The 20,963-nt window shown below is 47.8% G+C and overlaps 1 protein-coding gene across 1 annotated transcript in view; it reads left to right on the top strand.

Annotated features, from left to right (window-relative positions):
- Positions 1 to 20,963, top strand: part of LOC126295103 (guanine nucleotide-binding protein subunit beta-2) — a 190,056-nt gene that overhangs the window by 125,533 nt on the left and 43,560 nt on the right. Inside the window, exon 5 of the mRNA XM_049987358.1 lies at positions 9,543 to 9,708. Within this exon, the coding sequence (XP_049843315.1) occupies positions 9,543 to 9,708 (166 nt within the window). The remainder of the gene's footprint in view (positions 1 to 9,542; positions 9,709 to 20,963) is intronic.

Genomic DNA, 20,963 nt, shown 5'->3' with positions numbered 1-20,963 from the left:
CACCGGGCTGCCATTGTGGATGAGTATCTTGAAACAGAAGATATCAGGCGGATGGAGTGGCCTGCCTGTTCTCCAGACGTAAACCCCATCAAGCACGTCTGGGATGCACGTCTTCAAACCCCTACGACACTTCAGTAGCTCCAACAGGCACTGGTGCGAGAATGGGAGGCTATACCCCAGCATCTGCTCGACTACCTCATCCAGAGTATGCCAACCCGCTGTGCGGTCTGTGTACATGTACATAGTGATCATATCCCATACTGACGTTGGGGTACATGCACAGGAAACAGTGTCGTTTTGTAGCACATGTGTTTCGTGACGGTTTTCTCAACTTATCACCAATACTGTGAACTTACAGATCTGTGTCGTGTGTGTTTCCTATGTGCCTATGCTATTAGCGCCAGTTTTGTGTAGTGCCACGTTGCGTGGCACCACATTCTGCATTTATCCTTAACTTATGAGCATGAGTGTACATAAGGGAGAGTTCTGAGACATCCACTATAGTCTTCTCGAGAAATTTTGGATCCATCGGTATATACACAGAGAAAACCAGATGGCTGAGCTCCATCAAGATGACTGAATCCAGTACTAACATTAAGCACTTTCCAAACAGAATAATAGACTGGAGTATGGCAGCTCACTGTATGAAGTTCTTAGTCAAAAAGAGCCAAATGCGATGAAGATGATGTAGAATGTATGAGCGGCGATCAAGTGTCAAAGATAGTACAAGATGGTAGCTTTATTCCTATAGGAAGCAGTCTGTAGTCAGTAAATGCAGTCTCTAGTATGGTAGACAGATCTGTTTCCTAAATGCCACTCCTTAAATTTAGAATTTATCCGGTAACATTTCGTGTCTAATGCTCAAGGACATCTCCTGTGCTTCTCACTGCCGCCCCTGGCTACTCTAATCCCCCCCCCCCAGCTCCCCCTGCATCAACGGAAGCGTCCGATACCACTGGTCGGCTTTGAACCATGACATAAGGGTGTTGTGGTGTGTGACGTCATTACGACGCGGAGTTCATGAGCTGTTTGTGTTTGTAGATGTCGTTTTGTTGTGTTTTTTGTGTATTGAATGTGTTTTAGTTTACGTAGGAATGTTTGACTTTTGAATTATTGAGGTGTTGTGGTTTTGGCTTTGTCCTTCGTAGTAGTAAGTGGTGGTTTTTTCGTATCAATAGATATGGTTGACGTATATAGGTCAAGGGAAATGACAGATTGCAGTTTTCGTGCTGACCGATGTTGCCTAGCGGTTCTAGGCGCTTCAGTCTGGAATCGCGCAGGTTCGAATCCTGCCTCGGACATGGATGTGTGTGATATCCTTAGGTTAGTTAGGTTTAGGTAGTTCTACGTTCTAGGCGACTGATGACCTCAGATGTTAAGTTCCATAGTGCTTAGACCCATTTGAATCGATTTGAATCAATTTTAGTAGTTTTATGTGTAGGTATTGGTGTTTTGGTATCGTCAGCTGTGGTCAAGGGAAATGTCTGATTCCAATTTTCGCAGTTTTTACTGTAGGCGTTGGTGTTCTGCTATCGTCAGCTGCAGTTGACCTATGTAGGGCAAGGGAAGTGTCTGATTCCTGAAGATTTTGTAATTTTTTTTGTTCGTCATTTTTGTGTTTTGGGATCGTGGTGTGTCTTTTTTTACTGTTATATTTAGCTTGTCCCCTCCCTAAAACCCCAATTTCCCGCGGCTGCCCCGACTGTTTGATTGTATTTTTGGAGGGAGATGTTATTGTCTTATTTGTACGTATTTTCCTGTTTGTTGCCGTGTGTATGTAGTCTCCACAGTGGAGACGCTTAGAATAGCCATTACCGCCGTATTGATGTCGTCATGAGTCAAAGCAGACGAATGTGATCGGACACTTCGATAATGCCCCCTTACATGTGAACAGAATTGCTGAGTCTCTCCGTGGCCTGAAATAGCACCTCAGCATCGTGACCAGTAAAGCACCTGGGTTTCAGGCTGGATCCCCCATTTACGATACTGAGGTGGTGACTGCAGCTCGTGGTCTTGAGGTAGCAATCTTGCTTCCTGAGCACAGAGTCCCAGGTTCGATTCCCGGCGGGGTCGGGGATTTTCCATACCTCGAGATGACTTGCTGTTGTGTCGTCTTCATCATCATCAATCATTCCCATTATGGTCGGATGAAGGGAATGGCAAACCACCTCCGCTAGGATCTTGACTTGTCGGCGGGGAGTGTCTCCCGCATTGTCCCCTATGCTCCTCAGAGTATGGGACCTGATCATCTCATCACTGAGGTGTACAGCGAGGCACGTTACTTTTTACCGCCCTGCCAGTGTCCAGCAATGTTCATTTGTATAGCTAAAATCTGTAGAAGAAAATACTAGAGGACTACTGTCTATTGTAGATCACAACCTATATAGAATTGTCCACTGAACGGAATGTGGCTAGCTACTGACATAAAATTTTTAAGTTGGCAATGAAAATTTTCAGGTGTACTGTTACGATAAAGATCACAGTTAATACTGCCAAGACCGTACTAAGTGGCAATACAATGTACAAGGCTTGAGCAGCGACAGACTTCACTGGTATACGATTCTTCTTGTCTCCAGCTGTTGTAGCGAACTCGATGTTTTCAATAGTTTTGTAGACTGTCTGTTTCGAACGGCGACGGTATCTTCTGTATGGCATCTTGGCAGCGTTCAATGCAGTTGCCTGTGCAGCAGCAGCAGCGCGAATGAGCTGCTGCCCGGCGCTCGATCGCTTATACAGATGTCCGATAACACGTGACCTTGAGTCAGACTAGGTGCTCCCGTGCGCTGTGTGCTAAGTCCACTGCTGGCGCGCTGCCAAGATTGCGTAAGCTGTTCGGCGGGTTGCGTCAGCCGCCTTTGCAGGCGTAACATGCTGTTGCATCCTTGAGCACCCGGTTCTAGATGTACCCTTGTCTGGTTCTCAGCTACGCTACAGATCAGTTTGCACATAAAATTAAGTCAGCAGCCACAGAAAACAGAAGGTCCGTCCAGCAAGGCTTGAGCAGCGACAGACTTCACCGGTATACGATTGTTCTTGTCTCCAGCTGTTGTAGCGAACTCGATGTTTTCAATAGTTTTGTAGACTGTCTGTTTCGAACGGCGACGGTATCTTCTGTATGGCATCTTGGCAGCGTTCAATGCAGTTGCCTGTGCAGCAGCAGCAGCGCGAATGAGCTGCTGCCCGTTGCTCTATCGCTTATACAGATGTCCGATAATGCGTGACCTTGAGTCGGACTAGGTGCTGCCGTCCGCTGTGCGCTAAGTCCGCCGCTGGCGCGCTGCCAAGATTGCGTAAGCTGTTCGGCGGGTTGCGTCAGCCGCCTTTGCAGGCGTAACATGCTGTTGCATCCTTGAGCACCCGGTTCTAGATGTACCCTTGTCTGGTTCTCAGCTACGCTACAGATCAGTTTGCACATAAAATTAAGTCAGCAGCCACAGAAAACAGAAGGTCCGTCCAGCAAGGCTTGAGGAGCGACAGACTTCACCGGTATACGATTGTTCTTGTCTCCAGCTGTTGTAGCGAACTCGATGTTTTCAATAGTTTTGTAGACTGTCTGTTTCGAACGGCGACGGTATCTTCTGTATGGCATCTTGGCAGCGTTCAATGCAGTTGCCTGTGCAGCTGCAGCAGTGCGGATGAGCCGCTGCGCGCCGCTCGATCGCTTATATAGATGTCGGATAACGCGTGACCTTGAGTTGGACTAGGTGCTCCCGTCCACTGTCCGCTAAGTCCGCCGCTGGCGCTGCCAAGATTGCGTAAGCTGTTCGTCGGGTTGCGTCAGCCGCCTTTGCAGGCGTAACATGCTGTTGCATCCTTGAGCACCCGATTCTAGATGTACCCTTGTTCGGTTCTCAGCTACGCTACAGATCAGTATGCAAATAAAATTAAGTCGGCAGCCACAGAAAACAGAAGGTCCGTCCAGCAAGGCTTGAGCAGCGACAGACTTCACCGGTATACGATTGTTCTTGTCTCCAGCTGTTGTAGCGAACTCGATGTTTTCAATAGTTTTGTAGACTGTCTGTTTCGAACGGCTACACTATCTTCTGTATGGTATCTTGCAGAGTTCAATGCAGTTGCCTGTGCAGCAGCAGCAGCGCGGATGAGCCGCTGTGCGCCGCTCGATCGCTTATATAGATGTCCGATAATGCGTGACCTTGAGTCGGACTAGGTGCTCCCGTGCGCTGTGCGCTAAGTCCACCGTTGGCGCGCTGCCAAGATTGCGTAAGCTGTTCGGCGGGTTGCGTCAGCCGCCTTTGCAGGCGTAACATGCTGTTGCATCCTTGAGCACCCGGTTCTAGATGTACCCTTGTCTGGTTCTCAGCTACGCTACAGATCAGTTTGCACATAAAATTAAGTCAGCAGCCACAGAAAACAGAAGGTCCGTCCAGCAAGGCTTGAGGAGCGACAGACTTCACCGGTATACGATTGTTTTTGTCTCCAGCTGTTGTAGCGAACTCGATGTTTTCAATAGTTTTGTAGACTGTCTGTTTCGAACGGCGACGGTATCTTCTGTATGGCATCTTGGCAGCGTTCAATGCAGTTGCCTGTGCAGCAGCAGCAGCGCGAATGAGCTGCTGCCCGTTGCTCTATCGCTTATACAGATGTCCGATAACACGTGACCTTGAGTCAGACTAGGTGCTCCCGTGCGCTGTGTGCTAAGTCCACTGCTGGCGCGCTGCCAAGATTGCGTAAGCTGTTCGGCGGGTTGCGTCAGCCGCCTTTGCAGGCGTAACATGCTGTTGCATCCTTGAGCACCCGGTTCTAGATGTACCCTTGTCTGGTTCTCAGCTACGCTACAGATCAGTTTGCACATAAAATTAAGTCAGCAGCCACAGAAAACAGAAGGTCCGTCCAGCAAGGCTTGAGCAGCGACAGACTTCACCGGTATACGATTGTTCTTGTCTCCAGCTGTTGTAGCGAACTCGATGTTTTCAATAGTTTTGTAGACTGTCTGTTTCGAACGGCGACGGTATCTTCTGTATGGCATCTTGGCAGCGTTCAATGCAGTTGCCTGTGCAGCAGCAGCAGCGCGAATGAGCTGCTGCCCGTTGCTCTATCGCTTATACAGATGTCCGATAATGCGTGACCTTGAGTCGGACTAGGTGCTGCCGTCCGCTGTGCGCTAAGTCCGCCGCTGGCGCGCTGCCAAGATTGCGTAAGCTGTTCGGCGGGTTGCGTCAGCCGCCTTTGCAGGCGTAACATGCTGTTGCATCCTTGAGCACCCGGTTCTAGATGTACCCTTGTCTGGTTCTCAGCTACGCTACAGATCAGTTTGCACATAAAATTAAGTCAGCAGCCACAGAAAACAGAAGGTCCGTCCAGCAAGGCTTGAGGAGCGACAGACTTCACCGGTATACGATTGTTCTTGTCTCCAGCTGTTGTAGCGAACTCGATGTTTTCAATAGTTTTGTAGACTGTCTGTTTCGAACGGCGACGGTATCTTCTGTATGGCATCTTGGCAGCGTTCAATGCAGTTGCCTGTGCAGCAGCAGCAGCGCGAATGAGCTGCTGCCCGTTGCTCTATCGCTTATACAGATGTCCGATAACACGTGACCTTGAGTCAGACTAGGTGCTCCCGTGCGCTGTGTGCTAAGTCCACTGCTGGCGCGCTGCCAAGATTGCGTAAGCTGTTCGGCGGGTTGCGTCAGCCGCCTTTGCAGGCGTAACATGCTGTTGCATCCTTGAGCACCCGGTTCTAGATGTACCCTTGTTCGGTTCTCAGCTACGCTACAGATCAGTTTGCACATAAAATTAAGTCAGCAGCCACAGAAAACAGAAGGTCCGTCCAGCAAGGCTTGAGCAGCGACAGACTTCACCGGTATACGATTCTTCTTGTCTCCAGCTGTTGAAGCAAATTCGATGTTTTCAATAGTTTTGTAGACTGTCGCCGTTCGAAACAGACAGTCTACAAAACTATTGAAAACATCGTGTTCGCTACAACGGCTGGAGACAAGAAGAATCGTATACCAGTGAAGTCTGTCGCTGCTCAAGCCTTGCTGGACGGACCTTCTGTTTTCTGTGGCTGCCGACTTAATTTTAGTTTAGATATTAATGATTCATTTGGCCATGGTAACGGATGGTTTACTGTAGCCATTGTCCGTGGAGGTTCTGGAGTACCAAATGTTCCTTGACTCGACAGTTTTGTTCACAGAGACATTATTGCATTTCGCACCTACCACATGGCCGAACTTGGTAATAAAGACTTTGGTAAATCTGCTTATATGTCGACTTCTGCTTTGTCTTTGTGTACTCATAACAGGAGAAAAATATCTTTAAATGAGTCTGTATTCATTTGGGTAAAAGGTAAAGGTGTATGTGAATATGTAAAGTTTGTTGGTGACTGTACTGTATATTTTCATAAATAAATTATTTATTTGCAAACTGATCTGTAGCGTAGCTGAGAACTGGACAAGGGTAGATCTACAACCGGGGGCTCAAGGATGCAACAGCATGTTACGCCTACAAAGGCGGCCAACGCAACCCGCCGAACATCTTACACAATCTTGGCAGTTCACACGCACACCACAATCTCACACGTAGCCTGTTTATGGTATTTACACCTGTTACCGAAGTTAATAGAGTTCACCGGATCGTTTAGTTATGAAAATGCTCGCTCAAATGTCGTGCACTCTGCTCTACACGTAATACCTGTTCCAGTCTTAGATCGCACAACACGCAGCGCCGTTTTAACTAACAGTCAAAAGCAATAATTTTGAAATTCCACATGACTTCCACTTAAATACTCTTTGTACTACTTCGCTACCTCGTAATTAGCATTTTTCCGCGATTTCACAGTACTTCCGTCGGAGCTGCTTTCAGTGAGATATTACTAGTTCGATCCCTCAGCCCTGACTTGACTACACCACACCAAAGGCTTTGTTCCCAGCATAAACTGGCGCGAGCCAGCATTTTTCTGATTGGCTGATATCACAAACAGCAAACCAGGTTGCAGTATTATCCCGCGCTAACCTGCGCTTTACTTCAATGACCAATCATAGTAACACATTTCTTTCTCTGGCAATTTAGAAAAGTATCAAATACAAAATTACTCCTTCTGAAATTACCTATTAATTTGGGTTCTACTCACGATTCATTAATACCATAAACTGACGGCACATTTAACTATAGTAAATCCCCAGTATAGTTTAACTGCTACTTCGTGAATAAACAAAACAATTTTCATTTACTTCTGTTCTTCTGCACTCATACGACACTCACACTGCTAATTAATACACACACACACACACACACACACACACACACAAAATGGTTCAAATGGCTCTGAGTACTATGGGACTTAACATCTTAGGTCATCAGTCACCTAGAACCTAGAACTACTTAAACCTAACTAACCTAATGACATCACACAGATCGATGCCCGAGGCAGGATTCGAACCTGCGACCGTAGCATCAGCGCGGTTCCGGACTGAAGCGCCTAGTACCGCACAGCCACCGCGTCCCGCAATTGCCACACATATAAAACAATTATAATTACGCAAATACACTCCTGGAAATTGAAATAAGAACACTTTGAATTCATTGTCCCAGGAAGGGGAAACTTTATTGACACATTCCTGGGGTCAGATACATCACATGATCACACTGACAGAACCACAGGCACATAGACACAGGCAACAGAGCATGCACAATGTCGGCACTAGTACAGTGTATATCCACCTTTCGCAGCAATGCAGGCTGCTATTCTCCCATGGACACGATCGTAGAGATGCTGGATGTAGTCCTGTGGAACGGCTTGCCATGCCATTTCCACCTGGCGCCTCAGTTGGACCAGCGTTCGTGCTGGACGTGCAGACCGTGTGAGACGACGCTTCAACCAGACCCAAACATGCTCAATGGGGGACAGATCCGGAGATCTTGCTGGCCAGGGTAGTTGACTTACACCTTCTAGAGCACGTTGGGTGCAATTGTCCTGTTGGAACAGCAAGTTCCCTTGCCGGTCTAAGAATGGTCGAACGATGGGTTCGATGACGGTTTGGATGTACAGTGCACTATTCCTTGACCCCTCGACGATCACCAGAGGTGTACGGCCAGTGTAGGAGATCACTCCCCACACCATGATGCCGGGTGTTGGCCCTGTGTGCCTCGGTTGTACGCAGTCCTGATTGTGGCGCTCACCTGCACGGCGCCAAACACGCATACGACCATCATTGACACCAAGGCAGAAGCGACTCTCATCGCTGAAGACGACACGTCTCCATTCGTCCCTCCATTCACGCCTGTCGCGACACCACTGGAGGCGGGCTGCACGATGTTGGGGCGTGAGCGGAAGACGGCCTAACGGTGTGCGGGACCGTAGCCCAGCTTCATGGAGACGGTTGCGAATGGTCCTCGCCGATACTCCAGGAGTAACAGTGTCCCTATTTTGCTCGGAAGTGGCGGTGCGGTCCCCTACGGCACTGCGTAGGATCCTACGGTCTTGGTGTGCATCCGTGCGTCGCTGCGGTCCGGTCCCAGGTCGACGGGCACGTGCACCTTCCGCCGACCACTGGCGACAACATCGATGTACTGTGGAGACCTCACGCCCCACGTGTTGAGCAATTCGGCGGGACGTCCACCCGGCCTCCCGCATGCCCACTATACGCCCTCGCTCAAAGTCCGTCAACTGCACATACGGTTCACGTCCACGCTGTCGCGGCATGCTACCAGTGTTAAAGACTGCGATGGAGCTCCGTATGCCACGGCAAACTGGCTGACACTGACGGCGGCGGTGCACAAATGCTGCGCAGCTAGCGCCATTCGACGGCCAACACCGCGGTTCCTGGTGTGTCCGCTGTGCCGTGCGTGTGATCATTGCTTGTACAGCCCTCTCGCAGTGTCCGGAGCAAGTATGGTGGGTCTGACACACCGGTGTCAATGTGTTCTTTTTTCCATTTCCAGGAGTGTACATTAAATATTACTCAACCATAACTTTACAACTTTGCTTTGACTATGACTGCTAACCGAGCGAGGTGGCGCAATGGTTAGCACACTGGACTCGTATTCGGGACGACGGCGGTTCAATCCCGTCTCCGGCCATCCTGATTTAGGTTTTCCGTGATTTCCCTAAATCGCTTCAGGCAAATGCCGGGATGGTTCCTTAGAAAGGGCACGGCCGGTTTCCCTCCCTCACCCGAGCTTGCGCTCCACCTCTAATGACCTCGTTGTCGACGGCACGTTAAACACTAATCTCCTCCTCCTTCACTACGACAGTCCGTCAACTGCTGACCTCTGCCGCCTGCTAGTACAACTACCTGCAGCTCTGTAACTCAGGTCCGTGTCAGCTGGTGACATCTGTCGATGGCTCGTGCCTATACCGCTATCGTCCTAACAAGTGACAGGAGCGATGCGAAGGCGCTACGCCTCAGTTGGTATTCCAGAATATGGAGAGGCTCGGCAAATCTGTTAGTATGTAAATGGGAATTTTGAGTAGACCGGATTGGCTCTGAGAATTTGGGTTGAGGAGGGACGCTTGCCAGGGTAATCACTGGTGAGCGTCCATCCCACTGTCGTATACCTACGAACCCGCTCTGTTCTGCCCGCAGCGTGCGGCGGCATGGACAACATGTGCACGGTGTACGATCTCAACAACCGGGACTCCACGGGCGCTGCCAAGATCGTGCGCGAGCTGGCGGGCTACGAGGGCTTCCTGTCCTCATGCCGCTTCATCGACGACCAGACGCTCATCACCGGCTCCGGCGACATGAAGATGTGAGTACTGCCAGGGGCCCTGGCCCATCTACCTGCCCGTGTACAACAGTTACCAGCTGTTGCCATCTGACGACCTACACATCAGGTACATGTACAGGATGGTCGCATCCGTGTTTGGCGACATCGCGGTGAACGCACATTGGAAGCGTGTGTTCGTCATCACCATACTGGCGTATCACCCGGTGTGAAGGTATGTGGTGCCATCGGTTACACATCTTGGTCACCTCTTGTTCGCATCGACGGCACTTTGGACAATGGACGTTACATTTCAGATATGTTACGACCCGTGGCTCTACCCTTCATTCCATCCCAGCATTACCCTACATTTCAGCAGGATAATGCACGACCGCATCTTCCATCACCTCTTCAGAAAACTTATTCATCGTTGCCAAAAATATATCCAATTGGCTGGTGATTATGGGGAAGTGAATATTGGTGATTAAATCACAGACAGGAGCGCCTGCGATAGTGTACTCGACGACGAACCTGGGTGCACGAATGGCAAAACGTCATTTTTTCGAATGAATCCATGCTCTGTTTACAGCATCACAGTGGCAGCACCCGTGTTTGGCGACATCGCGGTGAACGCACATTGGAAACGTGTATTCGTCATCGCCATACTGGCGTATCACCTGGCGTGATGGTATAGGGCGCCATTGGTTACACGTCTCGGTCACCTCTTATTCGAATCGACGGCACTTTGAACTGTGGACGTTACATTTCAGATGTGTTACGACCCGTGGCTCTATTCATTCCATCCCAGCAATACGCTACATTTCAGCAGGATAATGCACGACCGCATGTTGCAGGTCCTGTACGGACCTTTCTGGATACAGAAAATGTTCGACTGCTGCCCTGGCCAGCACATTCTCCAGAACTATCACCAATTGAAAACGTCTGGCCAACGGTGGCCGAGCAACTGGCTCGTCACAATACGCCAGTCACTACTCTTGATGAACTGTGGTACCGTGTTGAAGCTGCATGGGCAGCTGTGCCTGTACACGCCATGCGACCTCTGTTTGACTCAATGCCCAGGTACTAGAATGAAGGTGACGCCTTTCTCCATTCAATTGTGACAGGAAACGAAAAGTGGGTACAGCATTACGACACAGAGACGAAACCTCTGTCTATGGAATATCGACAGAAAGTCTCGCTCCAGAAAAATTCAATACGCAGCCGTCAGCTAGAAAAACCATGGCCACAGTGTTCTGGGACGCAGATGGTGTTATCCATGTTGTTTTCCTCAATCGTGCAACAACAATAAATTCAGAGCATTACATCACAACGCTACGAATTCTGAAACTAGGCTAACAAGGGTGCGAAAGGAAAAGACAAATGTTTTCCTGCAGTATGACAATGCCAAACCACACACTTCACGTGCCGACACAGCAGAACTTCAGGGACTGAATCTCACCACCGTACGGCATCCTCCATGCAGTCCAGATTTAGCACCGTCTGACTTCCATCTGTTCCCAATAATGAAAGACGATCTGAGACCACATCATTATGCTTTTGATGAAGGCATTTAGAGAACTGTGAGACTGTGGTTGCGGAAAAACTTTAAACTTCTTCCATCACCTCTTCAGAAAACTTATTCATCGTTGCCAAAAATATATCCAATTGGCTGGTGATTATGGGGAAAAGTGAATATTGGTAATTAAATCACAGCCGGCCGCGGTGGCCGTGCGGTTCTGGTGCTGCAGTCCGGAACCGCGGGGCTGCTACGGTCGCAGGTTCGATTCCTGCCTCGGGCATGGGTGTGTGTGATGTCCTAAGGATAGTTAGGTTTAAGTAGTTCTAAGTGCTAGGGGACTTATGACCTAAGATGTAGAGTCCCATAGTGCACAGAGCCTTTTTTTGAATTAAATCACAGACAGGAGCGGCTGCGATGGTGTACTCGACGACGAGCCTGGGTGCACGAATGGCAAAACGTCATTTTTTCCAAATGAATCTAGGTTCCGTTTACAGCATCACGATGGTCGCACCCGTGTTTGGCGACATCGCGGTGAACACACATTGGAAACGTGTATTCGTCATTGCCATACTGGCGTGTCACCCGGCGTGAAGGTATGTGGTGCCATTGGTTACACGTCTCGGTCACCTCTTGTTCGCACTGATGGCACTTTGAACAGCGGACGTTACATTTCAGATGTGTTACGACCCGTGGCATTACCCTTCGTTCGATCCCTGCGAAACTGTACATTTCAGCAGGATAATGCAAGACCGCATGTTTCAGGCCCTGTACGGGCCTTTCTGGACACAGAAAATCTTCGACTGCTGCCCTGGCCAGCAAATTCTCCAGATCTCTCACCAACTGAAAACGTCTGGTCAAAGGTGGCCGAGCAACTGGCTCGTCACAGTAAGCCAGTCACTACTCTTGATGAACTGTGATATCGTGTTGATGCTGCATGGGCAGCATCAATGCTCAGGCGTATCAAGGCCATTATTATGGCCAGAGGTGGTTGTTCTGGGTACTGATTTCTCAGGATCTGTGCACCGAAATTGAGTGAAAATGTAATCACATGTCAGTTCTAGTATAATATATCTGTCCAATGAATAGCCGTTTATTCTCTGCATTTCTTTTGGCGTAGCAGTTTTAATGGCCAGTAGTATATATATATATATATATATATATATATAAATCAAAATTTGAAAGCACAAGGTGAAGAACTATGCATATGCCATATCTCGCTCCAGCAGGTATTGGAAAATTAATGTTGTAGAAAAATTTGAAAGCAATTGGTGAAGAACTTTCAGAGATTTAAGACTTTAAACAAATGAGCATTCACATTTTTATTTATGTAGATGAACAGAACTGTACACTATCCAGCTTCGGATTTTGCACTCTAAAAATTGTGTGTGAGTGCTCCTCTAGTCACACGGCAAGCATCCAAGCGATAGTCAAATTCGTCCCATAGCTTATGTAACGACATCCTGTCAGGTGGTCCTCACAGAAGTACTTATGCGTTCTCTGAGCTGTTCCAGTGTTCATGACAATAGGGGTAAGTAAACAGGGTCCTTTCTGCATTCCTGAAGGGAAAAGTCAGGAGGTGTTAGGTCAGACGACTTGAGGCCCAAGGGATCAGAGCCATATCATCTTCATCACTACGCCGAATCCAGCGATGCGAGCCGACCAGTGTGGCAGAGCAATTCTAGGCGCGTCAGTCGGGAACCGCGCGACCGCTACGGCCGCAGGTTCGAATCCTGCCTTGGGCATGGATGTGTGTGATGTCCTTAGGTTAGTTAGGTTTAAGTAGTTCTAATTTCTAGGGGACTTATGACCTCAAAAGTTTAGTCCCATAGTGCTCAGAGCCATTTCAACCATTTCTTTTGAACCTTTCATGCCCCTCGACATTTGCAATGCCTTGCCAGAATGGTGAGAAATCGAGAAAATAGTTTTTGTGTATTGGAGTATACGGAGTGGTTATCTGCTACAACTTACAGCTGTGCAGCGTGAATTGGAAAAGAATTATGGAAAAGAATCCCCACATAACAGAGCACTGCGAATTGGTGACGACAATATGGGATACTAGGTATCTCTCTAAGGCCAATGGCTTTGCCGCAGTGGTAACACTGGTTCCCGTCAGATCACCGAAGATAAGCGCTATCGGGCTTGGCTAGCACATGGATGGGTGACCATCTGGTCTGCCGAGCCCTGTTGGCATGCGGGGTGCACTCAGCCCTTGTGAGGACAACTGGGGAGCTACTTGACTGAAAAGTAGCGGCTCCGGTCTCGTAAACTGCCGGCCGGGAGAGCGGTGTGCTGACCACATGCCGCTCCGTATCCGCAATCAGTGACACCTGTGGTCTGAGGATGACACGGCGGCCGGTCGGTACCGTCGGGCCCTCCAAGACCTGCTAGGCCGGAATTATCTCTTTAAACGGAAAAGAGGAGAGAGTGGGGGAAAGTTTCGTATGCAGTCCAAAAAATCGATCGTCCGTGCAAGCTACAGCATAGATTTTGAGACGGTGGTTCCATTTCAAACCATAACGTCTCTTGCAACAAACTGGAAGATTATGCCCGTCGCCTTCAATTTTTGCATCACAATGCAGGAATGACTTGAGGATGAACCTTTCGCCTCACAAGCTTATATTCAGCGACGAAGCAACTTTCCATTTATCTGGAGAGGGTAATCGCCACAATGTGGGAGTGTAGGGCTCTGGAGCTCCTCATGAAATAGCGACGCATGAAGGAGACTCGCCCAAAATTAATGCTTCCTCCCCAGTGGCACAGACGAAGCTCTATTGGCCGTTTTCCTTCAGAGAGAAGTCTGAGATGGGTACCCCTTACCTAGACGAGTTGCACTTGTGATTGTTTCCACAAAAGGCTGCTGATTCCGAGAATTTCATCTTCCAACAGGACAGTGCACCGCTACCTATACGATGAACTTCCGCATCGCTGCTTCAAATGGCCCTGAGCGCTATGGGACTTAACGTCTGAGGTCATCAGTCCCCTAGAACTTAGAACTACTGACTAACCTAAGGACATCACACACATCCATGCCCGAGGCAGAATTCGAACCTGCGACCGTAGCGGTCGCGCGCTTCCAGGCTGGTGCGCCTAGAACCGCTCGGCCACTTCGGCCGGCCAAGGCATTGCACTTGTAACTCCAGATGGTGGGCATAATGCAAGTCGGTCAATGCCCAGTTGTATTCGTGCATCAGTCGTATCTCTACATGTAATATTTTAGAAAATACGGAGCTTTGAAAATTAACAAATCATTTTTAAAGTCTCTTCGGGTTTGCTGCCAGATCCTAAAATCGACTCGATATTTCGGCGATCCAACTGGTCGCCATCTTCAGCAGAATGCAGCTTCTGCTGACGAGTCCCGCTTGGAACAGACGCCAGGCTGCAAATCGACGTCCTATACAGGCCACCGTTGAGTACACAGCCCTTCACTCTGCTTGTAGAGAAATCGCTAGTGGATCCAATTGTGAAAGAGCAACGATGTTCATTATTTGCTTCTACATTTTCAGTGGAGTGGGAGGATGAGGGTAGTAGACTGATTTAGGTTATAATGTGTTGTTTGAAGTACTTGTTAACTGCATGTGAACACATTTGGGGAACTCCTGTTGCGATTTCGGCATTTGCATGGAACAATGTCTTAGTCGCTAAAACTGCAAAGCATACTCAGTTGCAAGAAGCAACACCATTAACTAGTACATACATAGTCCCTACTCATTCCGTAACAAGAAGTAATATACACGGAAGAGCCAAAGAAACTGGAACACTTGCCTAATATCGTGTAGAGCCCCTGCGAGCACGCAGACGTGCCACAACACAACTTGGCATGGACCCGACTAATGTCTGAGGTAGTGCTGGAGGAAGTTGACACCACGAATCCTGCAGGGCTGTCCATAAATTCGCAAGACTACAACGGCGTGGAGATCTCTTCCTGAACAACACTTGCAAGGTGTCCCAGATATGCTCAATAATGTTCATGTCTGGGGAGATTGGCCAGCGGAAGTCTAGGACTCAGAAGAGTGTTCCTGGAGCCACTCTGTAGCAATTCTGGATGTACCGGATGTCGCATTGTCCTGCTGGAAATGCCCAAGTCAATCGGAATGCACAGTGGACGAGAATGGATGCAGCTGATCAGACAGAATGCTTATGTACGTGTCACCTGTCACAGTCGTATTCAGACGTATCCAGGGTTCCATATCACCCCAACTGCACACGCCTAACACCATTACAGAGCCTCCATCAGCTCCAACAGTCACCTGCTGACATGCAGGGTCCATGGATTCTTGTGGTCCCCTTACCCACACACGTTCATCGGCTCGATACAATTTGAAACGACACTCGTCCGACCAGGCAACATGTTTCCAGTCATCAACAATGTTGACTGGCCAAGGTGAGGCATAACGCTGTTTCGTGCAGTCATCAACGGTACATGATAGGTCTTCAGCTCCGAAAGCCCATATCGACGATGTTTCTTTCAATGGTTTGCACAATGACACTTGTTGATGGCCCAGCGCCGAAAACTGCAGCAATTTGCACAAAGGTTGCACTTGTCTCTCTTCAGTCGTCGTTGGTCCCGTTCTTGCAGGATCTTTTTCCGGCTGCACCGATGTCGGAGATTGGATGTTTTACCGGATTCCTTATATTTACGGTATACTCGTGAAATAGCCGTACCGGAAAATCGCCATTTCATAGCTACCTCGGAGATGCAGTGTCCCATCGCTCCTGCGCCGACTATAACACCATGTTCAAACTCACGTAAGTCTTGCTAACCTGCCACTGTAACAGCAGTAACCGTTCTAATAACTGCGAGAGACACCTGTTGTCTCACATAAGCGTTGCCGACCGCGGCGCCGTGTTCTGCCTGTTTACATGTACCTGTATTTGAATACATCTACATCTACATACATACTCCGCAATCCACCATACGGTGCGTGGCAGAGGGTACCTCGTACCACAACTAGCATCTTCTCTCCCTGTTCCACTCCCAAACAGAACAAGGAAAAAATGACTGCCTATATGCCTCTGTACAAGCCCTAATCTCTCTTATCTTACCTTTGTGGTCTTCCCGCGAAATATAAGTTGGCGGCATTAAAATTGTACTGCAGTCAGCCTCAAATGCTGCTTCTCTAAATGTCCTCAGTAGCGATTCACGAAAAGAACGCATCCAATCCTCCAGAGATTCCCACCAGAGTTCCTGAAGCAATTCCGTAACACTCGCATGATGATCAAACCTACCAGTAACAAATCTAGCAGCCCGTCTCTGAATTGCTTCTATGTCCTCCTTCAATCCGACCTGATAGGGATCCCAAACGCTCGAGCAGTATTCAAGAATTGGTCGTATTAGTGTTTTATAAGCGGTCTCCTTTACAGATGAACCACATCTTCCCAAAATTCTACCAATGAACCGGAGACGACTATCCGCCTTCCCCACAACTGCCATTACATGCTTGTCCCGCTTCATATCGCTCTGCAATGTTACGCCCGAATATTTAATCGACGTGACTGTGTCAAGTGCTACAGTACTAATGGAATATTCAAACATTATGGGATTATTTTTCCTATTCATCTGCATTAATTTACATTTATATGTATTTAGAGTTAGCTGTCATTCCTTACACCAACCACGAATCCTGTCCAAGTCATCTCGTATCCTCCCAGAGTCACTCAACGAGGACACCTTCCGGTACACCACAGCATCATCAGCAAACAACCGCACATTTCTATCCACCCAATCCAAAAGATCATTTATGTAGATAGAAAACAACAGCGGACCTACCACACTTCCCTGGGGCACTCCAGATGATAATCTCACCTCCGACGAACACTCAACATCGAGGACAACGTACTGGGTTCTATTACTTAAAAGGCCTTCGAGCCACTCACATATTTGGGAGCCGCATCTCGTGGTCGTGCGGTCGCGTTCTCGCTTCCCACGCCCGGATTCCCGGGTTCGATTCCCGGCGAGCTCAGGGATTTTCTCTGCCTCGTGATGGCTGGGAGTTGTGTGATGTCCTTAGGTTAGTTAGGTTTAAGTAGTTCTAAGTTCTGGGGGACTGATGACCATAGATGTTAAGTCCCATAGTGCTCAGAGCCATTTGAACCATTTGAACATACTTGGGAACCAATCCGGTATGCTCGTACCTTAGGCCCCGCGTCAAACGCTTTCCGGAAGTCAAGGAATATGGCATCCGTCTGATAGCCTTCATCCACAGCTCGCAAGATATCCTGTGACAAAAGGGCGAGTTGCGTTTCGCAGGCTTTCTAAAGCCGTGCTGATGCATGGACAGCAACTTCTCTGTCTCGAGGAAGTAAGAGCATATGGACTATCAGACCAATTGTGTGATTGGATTGAAGAGTTCCTTGATAAGAGGACGCAGCACGTCATTCTCAATGGAGAGAAGTCTTCCGGAGTGATCTCATTTGTGCTGCAGGGGAGTGTCGTGGGACCGTTGCTATTCACAATATGAATAAATGACCTGGCGGATGACATCGGAAGTTCACTGACGCTTTTTGCAGATCATGCTGTAGTATATGGAGAGGTTGTAACAAAGGAAAATTGTACTGAAATGCAGGAGAATCTGCAGCGAATTGACGCATGGTGCAGGGAATGGCAATTCAATCTCAATGTAGACAAGTGTAATGTGTTATGAATACGTAGAAAGAAAGATCCTTTATCATTTAGCTACAATATAGCAGGTCAGCAACTGGAAGCGGTTAATTCCATAAATTATCTGGGAGTACGCATTAGGAGTGATTTAAAAAGGAATGATCATATAAAGTTGATCGTCGGTAAAGCAGATGCCAGACTGAGATTCATTAGAAGAATCCTAAGGAAATGCAATCCGAAAACAAAGGAAGTAGGTTACAGTACATTTGTTTGCCCACTGCTTGAATACTGCTCAGCAGTGTGGGATCCGTACCAGATAGGGTTGACAGAAGAGATAGAGAAGATCCAACGGAGAGCAGCGCGCTTCGTTACAGGATCATTTAGTAATCGCGAAAGCGTTACGGAGATGATAGATAAACTCCAGTGGAAGACTCTGCAGGAGAGACGCTCAGTAGCTGGGTACGGGCTTTCGTTGAAGTTTCGAGAACATACCTTCACCGAAGAGTCGAGCAGTCTATTGCTCCCTCCTACGTATATCTCGCGAAGAGACCATGAGGATAAAATCAGAGAGATTACAGCCTACACAGAAGCATACCGTCAATCCTTCTTTCCGCGAACAATACGAGACTGGAATAGAAGTGAGAACCGATAGAGGTACTCAAGGTACCCTCCGCCACACACCATCAGCTGGCTTGCGGAGTATGGATGTAGATGTAGATGTAGAAGGAAATTAATTCTATTCGAACTGAGAACATGTTCGAGAATACGCATGCCTATAGCAGTTTCTTTGGCTCTTAATTGTATAAAACAGAATCATTTGTTGTTGTTGTTGTTGTGGTCTTCAGTCCTGAGACTGGTTTGATGCAGCTCTACATGCTACTCTATCCTGTGCAAGCTTCTTCATCTCCCAGTACCTACTGCAGCCTACATCCTTCTGAATCTGCTTAGTGTATTCATCTCTTGGTCTCCCTCTACGATTTTTACCCTCCACGCTGTCCTCCAATACTAAATTGGTGGTCCCTTGATGTCTCAGAAGATGTCCTACCAGCCGATCCGTTCTTCTAGTCAAGTTGTGCCACAAACTCCTCTTCTCCCCAATTCTATTCAATAGCTCCTCATTAGTTATGTGTTCTATCCATCTAATCTTCAGCATTCTTCTGTAGCACCACATTTCGAAAGCTTCTATTCTCTTCTTGTCCAAACTATTTAACGTCCATGTTTCACTTCCATACATGGCTACACTCCATACCAATACTTTCAGAAATGACTTCCTGACACTTAAATTTATACTCGATGTTAACAAATTTCTCTTCTTCAGAAACGCTTTCCTTGTCATTGCCAGTCTACATTTGACATCCTCTCTACTTCGACCATCATCAGTTGTTTTGCTCCACATATAACAAAACTTATTCACCACTTTAAGTGTTTCATTTCCTAATCTAATTCCCTCAGCATCACCCTACTTAATACGACTACATTCCATTATCCTCGTTTTGCTTTTGTTGTTCATCTTATATCCTCCTATCAAGACACTGTCCATTCCGTTCAACTGCTCTTCCAGATCCTTTGCTGTCTCTGACAAAATTACAATGACTTCACTGCTTGCTCAATATACAGATTGCATAACATCAGGGAAAGGCTACAACCCTGTCTCACTCCCTTCCCAACAACTGCTTCCCTTTCATGTCCCTCGAGTCTTATAACTGCCATCTGGTTTATGTACAAATTGCAAATTGTATATGATGCAGAATCATTTATGCCAGCAAATATTATGGGTGCATGGAAAATAAACCATAGTATGATCATGATATTCACCGTACAATTCGGAGATTACAGTAGGCACATGAAAACCTTATCAGGAACACAATTCAATGGATCGACCTTGGGCGTCATGTCATGTCATGTCAGGCAGTTTTTACCAAACGTGCACATACGTGTGCTTGATAACGGCCACAGGGAAGCAGTTGAAAGTTGCTCGAAAAGTCCACGGGTATACTGCCGGTTGATACTGTCCACGGGCACAATATTTCGGCGATCAGGCATGTCGCCGTCGTCAGGTGCGCTGACGAACTCAGCTCCTGAGGGCGGCCGGCCGATTTAAAGAGGTTGAGGTCAGAAGAGCGTGGAGGCCACGGAATTGGTCCGCCTCTACCAATCGGTCGGTCACCGAATCTGTTGTTGAGAAGCTTTACGAACACTTCGACTGAAATGTGCTGGAGCTCCATCGTGCATGAACCACATGTTGTGTCGTACTTGTAAAGGCACATGTTCTAGCAGCACAGGTAGAGTATCCCGTATGAAATCATGATAACGTGCTCCATTGAGCGTAGGTGGAAGAACATGGGGCCCAATCAAGACATCACCAACAATGCCTGCCCAAACGTCACAGAAGATCTGTGTTGGTGACCTTATTGCACAATTGCGTGGGGGTTCTCGTCAGCCCACACATGTTGATTGTGAAAATTTACAATCTGATCACGTTGGAATGAAGCCTAATCCGTGAAGAGAACATTTACACTGAAATGAGGATTGACACATTGTCGGATGAACCATTCGCAGAAGTGTACCCGTGGAGTCCAATCAGCTGCTGATAGTGCCTGCACACGCTGTACACGGTACGGAAACAACTGGTTCTCCCGTAGCACTCTCCATACAGTGACGTGGACAACGTTACCTTGTACAGCAGCAGCTTCTCTGGCGCTGACATTAGGGTTATCGTCAACCGCGCCACTGCTATTGCCCCGTGCTAATCCATACATCAGATGGGCATCTGCCAACTCCGCATTTCTAAACATTGCACTGACTGCAAAACCACGTTCGTGATGAACACTAACCTGTCGATGCTACATTCTGATGTGCTTGATGCTAGTACTGTAGATCAATGAGTCGCATGTCAACACAAGCACCGAAGTCAACGTTACCTTCCTTCAGTTGGGCCAACTGGCGGTGAATCGAGGAAGTACAGTACATACTGACGAAACTGAAATGAGCTCTAACATGTAAATTAAGCGTTTCCGGTCACATGTGCACATAACATCTTTTCTTTATTTGTGTATGAGGAATGTTTCCTGAAAGTTTGGCCGTACCTTTTTGTAACGCCACACACACACACATATATATATATATATATATATATATATATATATATATATATATATATATATATATATATATGAAGACTGT

The sequence above is a fragment of the Schistocerca gregaria genome, chromosome 11 (genome assembly GCF_023897955.1).
Source record: "Schistocerca gregaria isolate iqSchGreg1 chromosome 11, iqSchGreg1.2, whole genome shotgun sequence".
Classification (NCBI taxonomy): Eukaryota; Metazoa; Arthropoda; class Insecta; order Orthoptera; family Acrididae; genus Schistocerca; species Schistocerca gregaria.
This window is presented reverse-complemented; position numbering and strand designations above follow the sequence as displayed.